At 44.4% G+C, this 14,968-nt stretch overlaps 1 protein-coding gene across 1 annotated transcript in view; it reads left to right on the forward strand.

The window, feature by feature from the left end:
- Window positions 1–14,968, forward strand: part of LOC103826890 (ras and Rab interactor 3) — a 157,331-nt gene that overhangs the window by 100,436 nt on the left and 41,927 nt on the right. Inside the window, exons 19-20 of the mRNA XM_050974925.1 lie at window positions 9,095–9,281; window positions 12,178–12,292. Of these exons, the coding sequence (XP_050830882.1) occupies window positions 9,095–9,281; window positions 12,178–12,292 (302 nt within the window). The remainder of the gene's footprint in view (window positions 1–9,094; window positions 9,282–12,177; window positions 12,293–14,968) is intronic.

Raw genomic sequence — 14,968 nt, forward strand, 5'->3', positions numbered from 1 at the left:
TCCTTTCACCACCTTTCTATGTCCCTGAAATACCCAAATGAGCTGTTTTCTTCTTCCTCCTGTTCCCTCAGGAAGGCAGATCTCTAACCTTGCCCCAGTGTAAATGCAGGCAGGGATCCCATCAGGTAATAAAGCAAGAAATAAACACATTTCTCTAATGCCTAATCAAAATTAATGAGGCATATGAAATTGCTGGAGTAAGCCTTAAGGAGGACAGACAAAATGAAGGTTGACAGATTTAGATACTTGGTTTTTTAACTAAGAGCACCACATATTGAAATCCATTCACACTGACACTGGAAGGAAATCTTACCCAAAACCATGAATATTTGTGTGTAAGCAAGCCACTTTGTGTGGTGCCTTATGAGAGGAGAGAACTCAGAACTCCTGTGCTCTGCTCCTTCATATACTGCAGAATGAAAGTCCAGTGGATTCATTTCCCTTGGCAAAACAACCATTTCTAGTTGCAAATGAAGACTGAGATAAGGGTTTGTAGATATTTCTTAGTGCAGAGGAAAACTGCTCAGCATTATGCAAGTTTGTGTCATGTCTGGCATGCCTCATGCCTACACTCAATCCCCTCACAGGGTGAGCAAGGCCATAGCTTTTTATCACTAGTCTGGTGTTTCTCTAAATATTTTGCCCGGGTTTTTGGCTCTAAGACATCATGCAGATTTCAAATATTTTCTTTTAATATATAGGGTTTGAAACAGAATGGCATTAAGAAAGCTAAACTGCAGTCTATTCTTAATGAAGTTTGAATTGGAAATTTGTCCCTCCCCTTTATTTTCCGTTTCCTTTTCCCCTCTTTGTTAGGTGATTACAGTATAGAAAAGCATTCCCTGGCTTTCCATTCCCATCTTCCTTCCTGTCCAGATGAGCTGGAAAGGGGCAAAACCTCTGCCCATCACCTTGACCCTGCAGTTAAAGCAGGGGTGCTCTGTGCTTCCAGCACTTCAGGTGGTGTTGGAATGCAGAGAATAAGTCTTTCTCTCCAGGTCGTGGCTCAGCTGGCCCCCTCTTGAGCACTGACATGGGGGGGTGAGGGAGGCCTGGGGTTTCCTTCTGGTCTTTAAAGCCTAGAAAGTTCTTTCTCCACAACATTTGCTTCTGGTTTCTGCACTGCACAAGCCTTTCCAGAGAAGTTGGATTATCCAGCAAACATGTGTGCAGTTTTTTGTCGAGGAAAATGTCTGTTCTCTAGCCACTGTGACCCTGCCTTGGCTGCTGCTCCAGCAGCTCACTTCTCTTTGCACTGAAAGGGCCTTGCAGAAGTACAAATGATCCTTCATTGCCTGTACACAAAGAAAAATCTTTAGTTTTGCTGATACGCTGACATTCCTAAGAGAATAATTTGGGTTTGAAATAGGCAAAGGACAAATGCCCTGAAAATCTCTGATTGTAAATGTGGGGGAGAACAACTTGTCATTAACTGACTTGTTAGGAAGGGAGTACAGCTAGCATAACCTGCAAAGTAGTTTTGACTTGACAAAGTACATCTTGACTGAGTAAAAAGAGAAATTATGTTTGAGACAAATTGTTGTCTGCAAAATATATATGTAAAATAAATACAAAACTTTGCAAAAATAAATACGCAAAGTTGCATAAAGGCAGCAGTACAGTTGGTGAATACCAGCCAAGACTTATCACACCTATAGGATATAATAGCCCCAGTCCAGTGTGGGGCCACAGGCAGCATATTCCATTGGTGTTAATGGATGCAGGAAGTGGCTAGACTGAGAGGGAAAAAGCAGGGGGATCTTTGAAAGAAGGAAGAAGGGCTCTTACTTCAGGAAATTTTTGGATGTTTGTTTTTTATGTCGTTTCTGTCCATGCCATGGCTGTGAGTCAGTGTGTGTGAGAAAAGTCTTGTTTGTTTGTAGAGCTGGTCTAGGAACTATCAGTAATGAGAATTAGCTTCTACTTTTTTGGGGGTTTTATGCATATGCAGTTCTTTATTGTATACATGACCTTGTGTATATTTAAATAGAGGGGCAGACCTAATGAACCTAGGAAACACAGAGAAGCTGGGAACTTAATAAACATTTTACACGTCCCCACCCATTGAGAGAACTCTTTGCTGAAAGGTTGTTGGCAAGGTCAAACAAGAGGGTCTGCCAGGGTTACTGCTGCTTCTCTAGAAGCACTTGCAATTAAGCTTGGTTAATTTAGGAGGAAGAAGCATTGGAGGGTTCATGGGAAGCACTGCAGGCACACCCTACTTCTCTGTTCCGGAGTTCCTTGGCCCGGCTGCTCCTGCCCTAAGGGAGCCACCACTGGTCCTGAGCAGCAGGTGTGTGCTTGGTGAGGGACAGTGGTTACCCATCCCTCACAGCATCCGCAGCTCTCATCCAGCAAGGCTTCTGCAGAGCTGACCTGACTGCTCACCTTTCAACGGGGACAAGGCTCTGCAAAGTTCAAAAGCAGATAAGCTGCAGTCACGGTATTTGCCAGCCCCATGGAAGTAATGAGGAAAATCCATGTGTTAGCTTTAAACCCAGTGATGGCAGGAGCCAGGGCACCAGGGCTTAGCAGAGCTTGGTCATTCTGCTCCATGTGTTTGTGCAGAGCCTGCTCCTGAGGCTCAGCTTCTTCAGGCTAGCCCAGCTATCCCTGCTGAGCTCTGCAGGCATAAGTGCATGTCCACCCAGTTCCTCCAGTGTGCTACCGACCATCAGACCTTCAAGCTGAGCCACATACTGCATAAGTCTGCTGTCATAGGTTACCAGAAAACTCAGTGGCTACTGGTTACTTAATAAATTGACACATAATTTATAGTTCTTCCACCTGCACAAGTGGCCATGACACATTTTGCCCTTGAAGTGTAGTAGAACTTGTTCATTTTTGTAACTTCCTCTGTTGGTTTTCACTGTCCCAAACCTGATCACCTGATTCCTCTGTGCCTTTAATGGAGCTCCGTAGCAGGGTGATGACTTGTTCCACTTTGGCAAACTTAGATGAATGTGTGCAAACAGGGCCCAGATGCATGCAAACCTGCTAGCCTTCACAGAAGTGGGCATTTGGGAATCCCTGGCAGGTACAGAAGAGCTCACTTGAAGTGAGACTTCAATTGCAGAGTGCAAAATTCACTGCGGAAATTGACGGTGCCTGTAACAGAAGGTGGAGTAGGTGGGAGACAGAGTTTTGCTGAGCTGTGAGTAGTCAGGATATTTAGGACCCCCTTGGTTTGTCTTACCTTTTGGCAGCTGGAACAGCTGCTGCATTGGCTATTAATCTTGGTTTTTCCCAGACCGAGCCAAAACTCTTGGACGTGCAAAGCATCAGCTGTAGACCAAAGAGTAGAAGGGTGGACAATTAAGTGGAGGAGGAACAAGGGGACCAGTGAGCAGGAGGAAGTGCTCTGCCAACCACAGGCTTTCCACAGACCACAGGCTGAGAAGCATGACTTCCTGAGCTATAAACTTGTCACCAGGGTGGACCAGTAACACAAGCATTCTGCAAGGTAGGGAGGACACTGGACAGGCAAGCCTGCCTCACAGGACATGCCAAGCTTCTCACATAATTTCCATTATCCAATTTTTCTGTACATCTAAGAACCTCACAATGCAGGAAACTCCCATAGCTTGCTTTACATTCTACTTCTTTTCCCCTCTGTCTGCCTGTCAGACAACAAGAAACTTGTTTATTTCTGGCTAGAGGGTGACAATACCTGGGTGCGATCCCTGAAGATCTCAAGAACTTCTCTTTCTACTACTGGGTTTTTGTTGTTGGTTCTCTTATTTCAGTTTGTTGGTTTGACTTCTGTAAGATCCCTTGGCTCTGTTATGAAAAAGCACTTATTAAAACCTGAATTTTCTGCAAGTCAGGGTTCATGTTTGGTGCACAAAATTAGCTTTTGTGCTATGGGTTTTTTAATATATCACTTTGCTACCTTCCCATATTCCTAATAATCTGATTTATGATGAAACAACTCCAGAATTTCAAAGATGTTGGAGCTCTTCTTGAAGCTAGGTTGGGTTCAGGGTCTTACTTCCACCAGTGGTTGGAAGAAGAACCCAGCAAGGTGACCAAAGGCAAGTCCAGAGGGTAAATTAATCCTTCTCCTCCATCTCAGATTAATTTGTTCTGAACTGATGAAGTGATCAAAGATGGGCTTGCTTATGAGTGTAAGTAGTTGGTATCAAAAATTGGCCATTTCTAGGATGGAAGCAAAATGAAGCTTGATGTCCTCTAGTTGTGGCACTGCATAATTTCTCTCACAGCAAAGTGAAAGTAACAGCACATGAATTCACATGTCTGAACAAAGATTTTTAATAAGTCTGTGCGGTTTGGACCAAGCTACCTCCATTCAATGTGTTCTTCAGCACCTGTTTATCAAAGTGATACCAAACCAAAGAAAGCATTGGCAGCTCTGTTTCTTGCAGTGTGTGAAACCTTGTACTTTAGTTGCTGTTCATGTAACTCCAATTATTCCTGTAAGGAAAGAAGGTGACCATAAAAAAAAAAGGATACAGAGATCTGCCAGTGGCACAGAGCCCTGCAGCTGAGTCCAGATGGGTTGGTTGTCACACAGGATGTAAACCAGCCCTGTGAGTCTTCTGTCAGTCTCACCCATCTCCATGAAGCTCCATGCTCCCAACTCTCTCTTTTAACCACAGGAATTAACAGCACTGCCTATCAACTTCCATCAGGACTGCTCTGTTGGCTTCAGCAGCTTCTGTCTTTTCTGCCTGCTTCAAGTGCTCCTTACAAACATTGGGCTTGAAGGGTTTCCACATGTCAGCTTCAGTCACAAGCTGGTTTATACCACATGGTATCCCAGGTACCAGGTAGCTTTGGTGGAAAAAGTTGCTCTATCACCTGGCACATGGAGTTTGTGACTGAGTTGTCTGTATTTCTCCCTCAGTATCAAGCCCGCTCACACACACTTTAAGACCTGTGGTTCCTGCTCTGCTATAAATATACCATTGTATCTCTCTCCTTGAGGACAGCACAGCAAACCCTTCTTCTTGCTCTTTCTTGATGTCCTCTCATTTTCAGAGGGAGAAGCAAAATCAAAAAAATATAATAATAAAAGACTAGCTCCTAATTCTTAAATCTGGTCTGCTTAAACAATACTAAGGCACTGTGTCATTACTTATCAGTGCACTACAGAGCATTTGATTAACAATTTAAGATTTAATTTTAAAAATACACTATGTCTCTTCTCAGAGCAAATGTGCAGGAGTGAAGAATTAATCTGGCAGTCCCTGCTGCCGTTTCACACAATTGCTGTGTGTCTCAGCTGCCTCAGAGAAATTCAGCCACATTTAGTCCAGCCAGGAAGCCCTTAGTGTCAGCAGGTTTGTGACAATATTTTTGAAACCCCTTGCAAAGGCATGCTCCAGCCTTCACCTGCACAAAATTCAGTGGATTATACCTCCTTGCTGGTCTGCTGACTTCTGGGAATATTCAACTGGCAAGTGTGGCCCCTGGCTTTTAAAGCAGTGAGTCATGGTGGTCATTACTGCAGTGTACAGTCACTGTGCAATAATTCAAACCACCATTGTCATTATTATTGTCTTCAACCAGCAACCTGATACCTTCTGCAAGCTCGGGGCAGTTGTGTGAATGTAATCACTGTGCAATTAATTAGCCCATGCTGCCAATCAGTATGCAGCACACAGCTCCCTGCTTCCCAGCTGAATCCAATTTAGCAGAACCACTGCAAGATTTAAAAGTACTTTGCAGTAAGAACTTAAGGAAAGGAAAGGAAAGCAGTCAGCTCTAGGGACAGCTTTTCACCTTCAGGTCACACCTGTCAAAATGAGCACCTGCCTCTATCAGCCAAAGGGTTTTGCAGGACTGTGGGACAAGAACAGTGTTATGTTATTTTTGAAAACTGAGGCTTTAGAAGTCATCTGATGTGTGAATTCTGAGTGAACAAGCTGGAAAGGCCAGCTGCTCACCATAGTGGCCCTGGAAATTCCTTCAACTGGCAACACAGCAAGAGCCCAGGAGCTGCCTGGGCTCCCTCCTCTCTGTGCAGCCACAGAGCTCACAGAGCCAGATTAAATTGCTGGATTAAGCATTCCCACAGCCCCATCCAAATCTTTGTGACAGCTGTGCCCAGGACAGAAGTCAAGCGTCGGTGCCATAACTGCGTCAACTGGTGTGTCATGGGTCAGAGCATTACAGCTGAACAAGGTCCAGGAGGTCATTCACTCCCCTTTCTTAGCCAGCACAGATTTGATTCAGTAAAGTGTGTGCTACTGCTCCAAACCTGGCATTTTAAGAGATTTGGGCAATGCAATCCTCTTCCTCTTCTTCTGGGAATTTATCCATCATCTCTTATAACTCACGGACAGGAAACATCTCACCAAACATTCCCCTGATTCTATATGATCCCCTTAATGACTCTTCCTGCCTCTTCTTTTGCCACAGCCTCCCCTTTCACTCATCTGGGCTTTCCTCCCTCTCTACAGGTACAAGAACCTGCTTAGCTCCTTCCAGGCTGGTCTGGCTTTTGAGAGAATACCTCATCCCTGAGGGCCCACAAAATATTTGACTGCCTCTTCTGCCAAAAAAAAAAAAAAAAAAAAAAAAGCAAAGCCTTATCCACTGCCCTAAATTTGATGCACTGAAACTGAAAGAATTAGATTTTCCATTAGGGCAAACACTTTCAGGTTCTTACTTTTTCATCTTGTATGTCTGAGTTTGGAATTATTTTCAATTTTCTATCCATTCTCCGAAATTCAGACCCTACATGCAGCCACAATAACTGGAAGGTCAGTTCTGTTATTTTTCCTCACCAGTCTGCTCTTGTTGCCACACCCCAGTTGGTGCTGTGAGCAGGGCTCTCAGAGGTTGTGCCTGTGGGAGGGAGCAGAGGGATGGATGGCTGCAGGCCTGTGGGGAGCTCTGTGCCAGGGTCACTGTGTGCCTGATGCTCTGTAAAATGAATGGAGCCACAGGGGCTACCTTCTTAGCCGGATAGCTGGTTCCCCGCAGGGTAAGCGGCCCAAGGCCCAACACCTCAGCCTTCTGGAGACTGGGGTGCCCTAGGCCAGACTGCCGCACAGCCGAGACCCCGAGCAAGCTCAGTGATTTCAGCTCTTAGTGAAAGTCAGCTCTTTTGTGATTTCAGCTCTCAGCTTGCTCGTAGGGGCTGCGGCTGGTCGTGGCTCCTGGAGGGCAGACGAAATGAGAGAGGAGAAGGCGGCCAAGAGCGTTTCCACGATGGTTTATTCTGAGGGTCTCGCGAAGGATCTTGAAGCTGCTCTTCTGGAGAAAATGGGCCCAGACAGCCTCTTTTATAGGGTTAGGGAGGATTGAAAACTGACCAATTGTAAGGGTTTAGGGAAACTAGCCTATGGGGTCACAGAGAGATAAGGAGGACCAGAGTGAGGACTCCTGGTACAATTCTTATGACTCAGCAAATACCTATCTCTAAACATTCCTCCACGGAGCCGTAGCAGGCCCTGCGTCTGCTACAATGCTCAGCAGGTCCAAGCTGGCTTGTGTTACTTCCTGACTTTGTTGATAACCTTCATTTCCCTCCAGGCAATGGGATTCCTGAGCATCAGTGCTTTGCTGGTCCCACCTTACATAATTAATGGCTAACCAAGTTCATTAGACAGGAGCTATGGCCCTACATGACACCTTCTGGTGACACAGCAGGACATTATCAGCATTGACCTCCTTTTGGTTGAGGTTTCACACATCATTCAGATGTGATCAGGTTCATGTCTTTGTGACTAATTAGGGGAGTAATTTTTGTGTTACGGAACATTTCATTATATGTCAACTTTCCCTTCAATTCATTACTTCTTTCCCACTACTGAGTATGAATATTGCCATCCAACACATGTTTTCCCTTCACATGGTAAAAGGCTTTGGTTTTTGGTTGTTTCTTCTGTAAAAAACCCCCAAGAGATGACTCACGGTAACTTCCAAAAACCATATTCCATCGTTTTGCTCGATATGTTCAGATGATATTGATTAAAATCCCATGCTGTTAAATCTAAATGAAATTCCCTCACCTATGTGACAAGCTGGGCTTTTATCACAAGTAGAGTTTCACTTATTTAAATTTGCTTTTTTTTCTAAAGCACAGTTCTCTCTTTCCTACTGTCTTGACTATGACCTTAAAAAAAGGATTTATTAAAATCAAGATTCTGGGAAATAATGCCTTTATCTACACCCTGAATTACAGAGGCACTTGTATTTTCTGAGAAAGCTGTCTGTGAAGGGTTGAAAAAGAAAAAAACTGCTAAAAATTAAAATCTTTGTATTGCTTTTGGGATATGAAAGGCCATTTTTACACAAACTGACTTTTGGGACAGACCTGCTGTGTTAGGTTAGGCCTTTGAAATTACTCTCTTTAAGTAGTTTAAGACTGACCTTATTTGAAATGTAGTACCTTAAGATCTGTATCTTTAAAAATAAAATGAAAAGGACAACTATTTGAAGTAAGACCACATAAAAAGTGAGAGTCCTATTTTCAGTTCTGACCTCTAAGCAGAAAATTAGAGAAGCAAAACACTTTTTGTGTATGTTCTCTTACATTTTCTTTAAATGCAAAATCAATTAATGAAATGAATGACAAGCCTGTATCCCCACGAGCCCATGGTCTTATCCAGGAGAGCTCTTGTGACCAGACTTTTCAGCACAAGTATTTCCACTCTCTGCAGAGCTAAGCACATGTACAAATTGACTTTGTCAAATCAGCACCATAGCTTGAAGCCAGTATTTATCACCAGTCTGCCATTAGACTGCAGGGACTCCTCTGCTGCATCGCTGCTTTTGAAGCTATGAAACATCTCTCAGACCCTTCAGCTGGAGGGTGGCACCCAGGGGACAGGCATGCTCTACCCTCTGTGGCTCTGGCCACTCCTGTGCATCCCTTACCTGTGTCTGTGGGCACCTGTACTTGAGCAGCACTGATGGGTGAGCCAAAACCAGCAGAGCCCAGCACAGTGCACCCTGCCAGCCTGCTGGCATAACAGCCTTGGTGCCTGTGGTGGTTTGGTGCTCCTCAAAGAGCATTCCTGATGTCTGAGTGTCCATGTCTGTATTTGCACTTACAGTCCTTACTCCCCCCAGACTTCTGTTTGCAGCTCTGCTTACCAGGGACTCCCTTGCTGTGTTTCAGCCCTGTCAGAGATGCCTGTGAAGAAGGGAAGGAGACACATCTCTGTCAGGCCAGTGCTGTGCGAAATTGCCTCCAGCTTCCAGGGATCAGCATCCTTGACAAGCTCATCAAGACGTGTCCTGTCTGGCTTCAGCTGAACATGAGCCAGGAAAGGGCTGGGGCGATCCTTGGCAAAGAAACAGCAGGGGTAAGTCCAAAGCAATTTCAGCTCAGACAACCACATTTCCTGTCCTTGGTTAGGAGAGCAGTGCTTTTTTTATGTGGAAGCAAGAATATTCAGCAGATGGCTCTCTGTTTTCATTACCATTTGACACTTTACCTCTCTCAACAGCACAAAACTGATATATTTGCTTTGGGAAAACAAGGAATATTATCTCTGGGTTTATTTGCTTACCATGTAGATTCATGGAGATGGCTTCCCATTCACCACCTTACCCACAAGTATGGTGATTTTCCTGATCTGGAACAATGAAAAAAAAAATTCGTGAAGAAAAGTACCTTAGATTCAGGGAGCTGCTGGGAGTAATTTTTATTGCCACAATTATGGTTTACATAAACTGAGTATTAGAGAATTATAGACTTGTGCAAAGCTTAGAGCTTGTTTAAAGAAAACAGCTCTGTGCCAAAAGGAGCTGCTGCCCTTTCCTGAGAGATCTGAAAGGTGAGGCATAGCAGGCTGTAGGTGTCCTGGCTGGATCCTTTGGAAAGGGAAGGTGTAAATGACCTGAGCTGATGTCAGCGCACACCTGCTCTGGACCTGTCCCTTGGCCAAGTCAGTCTATCCCAGGGCTAAATGCTGGCACAGCCAAGGGACACCCTGCAGTGGGATTCTCCTGAGCAGCCTGGGCTGTGCATTGCACCTCACCCTGAATCAGATTTCCCAATTAGATTGAGCAAGATCTTTGTTTTTCTGCTCTGTCTGTAAGTGGAGAAGTATGTGACTCCCTGTGATGTAGCCATGCGTGGTCTCAAGCCTCCTCAGGCATTATCCATTCCCTGCAGGCAGGGAGTTCCCCACCTCTGAGTGACTTTGGGGGAACATCCTGCCTCTGCTCCTCCTGCTCATGCTGTCCTTGAGCACAGCCTTCAGCTGCTGTCAGATGCAGGCTGGAGAAGAGGTGGTGCATCAGAAGTGTCCCACTGCAAGGGCAGAACCTCCTGCCCTCTGGGAGCCCACCTGAAACTGGGCAGCATCATTCCCTCCTGTGGTGAAAATACAAGAGACTGATTTCAATACTGGCCCTTACCCAGGGGAAGTACAGCACTCAGGGCTAAGTACAGCTCAGAAAACCCACCTCCTCCTTCTCTGAACAGCCAGAGTCCAATTTTAGCCTCTGGATCCATGGCAACCAGGCGTGCCGATCAGGAAAAAAGAAGTGATTCATTTCCAGGTTTCATTTCCCTGGCTGTTTAGATTAAATTTCAGATGTAGCAATATGAGATGGTGCTGTCTGGCAGTCATGGTTAGAGGGACAGCACTGCCATGTGGGTGGTAGGACCTGGGCAAGGGAGAGCCTCTCCCTGCAGGTGCCACCTGCCTTCTACCTGCAGACACTCACCACAACAGAAGGCAGGTGCTGTCCTGCAGAAATCAGCCTGTTCAGGGCACACATCTCTGCATTTATCTGCATTTTCTCTGCCCTGATGGTCGACCTAAGACCCTGGGGCTCCATTTCTCCTGAGCTCAGAGGCGAAGATGACAGCACTGTGTGAGGTTGTGAAGCAGCCCCAAAGCTGTGTGTTCAGCATGGGCGCTTCAAAGTGACTGGAGATGCCTTATGACTGGGACTCATGCAGGGAAAGGTCCTGGCTTCTAGACAAGTTTTTAAAAATTCCTCTGCCCGAGAAATTAATGGCATTTTACTAGATTTCCATACATTACAGTTGATTAATGATTTTATCAACTCCTCTTTCTAATATTAATATCCAGGGTACAAAATTACCTTGATTTTTTAAATTCCGTTTTTTTAAAAATACCTTGACTCCTTTCTGCCTAAGCTTACTATCAAAGAACAGATGAAAGTGAAGATTATTTTGTCTTTGTACCTTCAAGATACAAGCTAAAAATATCCCTGACAATGAGCTTTAGTTAGAAACACACTTAGGATCTCATAGAATACAATGAATGAGGCATCTTTCCTTTTTCTTAGTTGAGCAGCTCTGTGGGAAAGGACCTGTAGGGATGGTGGCCATCAAGCTGGGCACAGACCCACTGAGGAGAGGCTGTGGAACCAGGGCTTGTTCAGCCAGAAGGCACTTCCAGGGACCACACAGCAACCCCTGGCATTTGCAGGGAGGTCATGGAGAAGATGAAGGCACTCTCTGTGCTCAGCACTGCAGAGTGGGAGGACAAGAGGCAACAGTGTACATTGAAGCCAGAGGAGTCCAGACTGGGTGGGGGGAAGCATTTTGTCCCTGTGAGGACAGTAAGTGGTGGGACAGGTTGCCAAGAGAGGCTGTGCAGTATCCAGCTTTGGACCTTCTCCAGACTTGTACAGACAAATCTCTGAGAAACTTGGTCTGGCCTCATGGCTTCAACTAAGGAATTTGGAAAAGAGGCCCCATAGGATACCTGCCAGGCTGAATGATCTTCTGGTCCCATAAAAAGTTCTGCCATGGACACTGTGGCCACCAGAGCCTTTGGCCTTATGCTCCTCTCATGGACACCCAAATCCTTACTGAACAAATATACAAGTCACTCCCTTGTTTCAGACCTGGACTGGGACATTCTGGGGTGACTCATCTGTGATTTTAGGGCACTGGTTTGAGGACCATCACTTAACAAATTTGGAGTGCATTTTTAAATCTTCAGTTAGTGAAATAGTTTGCTTTAGGTGTAAGTGGGACATCAGTGATGCCTAGAAACTTTGTGAGTCCCTTGGCAGGTCTGAATTTCACTTAGATGAAATATCCTTTTCTCCATTATTTTTTGTTGTATAAAGCATAGCTAAATGGAGTGAAGCTAAAATAAGGCTATTTAAAGGTGGATTGTACTGATAAAATCTACATTGCCAGTGACCTAAAGTAAAATTTAGAAGCTCACATAATGTAGCTGAGCTCTTGATTCTTTTCTCCTTTTTCAGATATTCTTAGTTAGGAAAGAAGGTAATGTGAGCAACATGGTCCTTGCAGTCCGCCTGCCAGTGCAGAACGAGGCTCCTGGTGTGCTGGAGTACAACATTAAAGAAGAAAAATCAAGTAAGGTCTTTATATTTTCTGGTCTTGCTCTGGGTTAGGTACTGCATCCTCTTGTGATCACCAATATTTATGTAATCTCACTTGCACTGAAAAGGTTCCTCTTGTGACTGGCAGCAGATCTTGCTTTTATGATGTAGTTCAGTTAATATTTCCTGCAGCTGCTTTACCTCAGCTTCCCTGTGGTTCTGCACCTTCTGTTATCATTTACAGACTCACAATAGGGAAATAAAGCACCTCCAGATGAGGAGGCCAGTGCTTTGATCAAGCGAGGGGAGCTGCCTTTCACCAGCTGGAAGTCTTGAGGAAAGAGGAAAGCATTGGCAGATTTGGCTTGGTTAACTCACTGACTCTCTCTGTTTAAGCCACTGAATTTGGGGTCACCAGTCATCTGACATCTGCTACATTGCCTTTTCATGCACGTGGTACAGTCCCACTGAACAACAAGTCACTCCTGAACTGTTTCCAAAGCCAGCCAGGGAAGCAGGTGGCTGCTAGTATCAGTGCCATTCCCAGCTGGATAGCCAAGTCTGCCATGAGCAAGTGAAAATTAACCCAGTTCAAAGTCAGCCACGTCTCATCCAGCCCTCTGTGTAAATGGACGTGTGAGGCACATGATTCCCGCTTTCAAAGGAATATTTGGAAACACCTGAGTTTTAAGATAGTCATAGAAACACACACTCAAGAGTTCATAAAAATAACTTCACACTATTTATTTATCTGAACACATTTAAATCCTCTGCCATTGAGCTCTGTCCCAAAGCCAGCTCTCCAGAGAAACTGTTTTATTCTTTGCTAAAACACTCGTGTTTCTGCAGATCAGTGTGCAATATCACTTTCCCCTTGTCCAAATGAACTTTTACAGTTGCTCAAATAGTTTTTCCTTCTCCTATATTTCTTCACATACCTCTGCATTGTAAACAGACCTTAAAGCCAGAGATACAACTGAATCTCTTAAACTGTTCTAATCTCAAGGCCAGACCACAATCTGTCACAGCACTGCTCCTGCACAGGGTGCAGCTCCCTGTCTGGCTGCTGCATCCCCTGGGAAGCTTTCTCTCTCATCTGCCTGCTGCTGGGAGCACCCAGCTGTGGAGATGTTCAGTGTTCCGAGTGAGGGCAGGAGCAGCAAACCTTTTGCCACAACTTCAGGTGTTCAGTAAAGAATACAAGGGCAAGGGTTAGCTGCAGGGTAGAGAAACCTTTTCTTTATTTAGCTATTTGAACTTGACCTAGGACTTAGATTTTTCATGGTGGGGAATTGTTTTTTGATGATTCGAGATTTCCTTTGGATAAAAGTTTAAAAATCAAATCATGTCATCCTAAAATATGTCAGTTACAGAAATGTTGCTTCTTCACTCACGTCCTGTGCCAAAAAATCTGCTTTTTTTTAGGACAGGCAAACTAAAATGTAGTACAAAAATGTCATTGAGCTAGCCTATCTAGAGAGACACTGCTGCCATGCTTTTCCAACTTGCTTGCATTTTCTAATCTATCACTACCTTAATGCAAAGGATGTATTGGGAGACAAGCTTCCTGGTAGAAGCAAGAATTAAATTAATTTCCATCACTTTCATACAAGTTGCAAAGTAAGTTGAGGAGGGTAATTAAAATTCAGCCCTTATTCAGGAAGCAGGAGAGCTGCCATCACATGCAACAATCCCAGCAGCCATGAGGCTCCTGCATTCCTATGGTGGATATTCACAGTATTTTTAGCTTGAGTTCTGTCAGTGTTGCGTGTCAGTTGGTAGAAAGCCTCTCAGTTCTCCATCCTGCACTGTGTTGACAAGAACACACTGGGTACAGAGGTAGTCTCTCTTTTGCTTCCTTTCTCATTTAGGGTAAGTACCTCACATTTTAAGTTTAAAAGAAATTGAACGAATTCTGGTTAATAAAGCCAAAGAACAGTATCTAGTACAAGGGGAGATGGTAAATCTTCTGTGTCACAGCGATTTGGTAATTAATTTGGTGATTAATTGATTCTTTAGCTTTATTTACATTACTACACTGCCTTCTAAACTTTTTTTCAGAAATAAAATTAAAAGATGTCTAAATGCTTTAAAAGAATTTAGAACCTGAGCTTCCTTGACAAGTAATCTGGTATGTCTGGATTGCCTCAGATTAATGATGTGCCCTTCCCTCATCCCTGGTATTCTGTAAGTGTCAGGGTAGGAAACCTCTAAGCACCCCCAGAGATATTCTCTTGCTGTGGAATGCAAGTAAGTTGGAAGTTGGGTGTTACGCTCCTGAAAATATGTAAAACACCCCAGCTGAATAGCCTGATGGCCACTGTAGACTGGTAGGGTTTGTTTTTCCAAATATCTATTCTTTAACTTCAGAAAATCTCCTTCCTTTCTGGGTTGACACATGAGCAATGATGTGTGTGACGTGCTCCAGGGAGAGCTGGTTGTCCCTTTCTGAGAGCTGGCTCCTCCTAAAGCATTCAGAGAAGCAGGAACAGATCCTTCTCCTTACCTCACTTCAACTTGTTAGACTCCACACAGTTGATGCATTCAGCTGTAAACTGAAATCTGAATTTGCCTTGACATACAGAGTTCTGATTTTATGGAGAGCCTTCCTTCAGTTAAAATTCAAGTTGCAATCTAGCAAAATTCAGCTTATTGTTTTGAATAACCTTGCCAGTTGCTTCTTGTACTTGGCTGTTAGTAGAGCCATCCT

The sequence above is a fragment of the Serinus canaria genome, chromosome 5 (genome assembly GCF_022539315.1).
Source record: "Serinus canaria isolate serCan28SL12 chromosome 5, serCan2020, whole genome shotgun sequence".
Lineage (NCBI taxonomy): Eukaryota > Metazoa > Chordata > Aves > Passeriformes > Fringillidae > Serinus > Serinus canaria.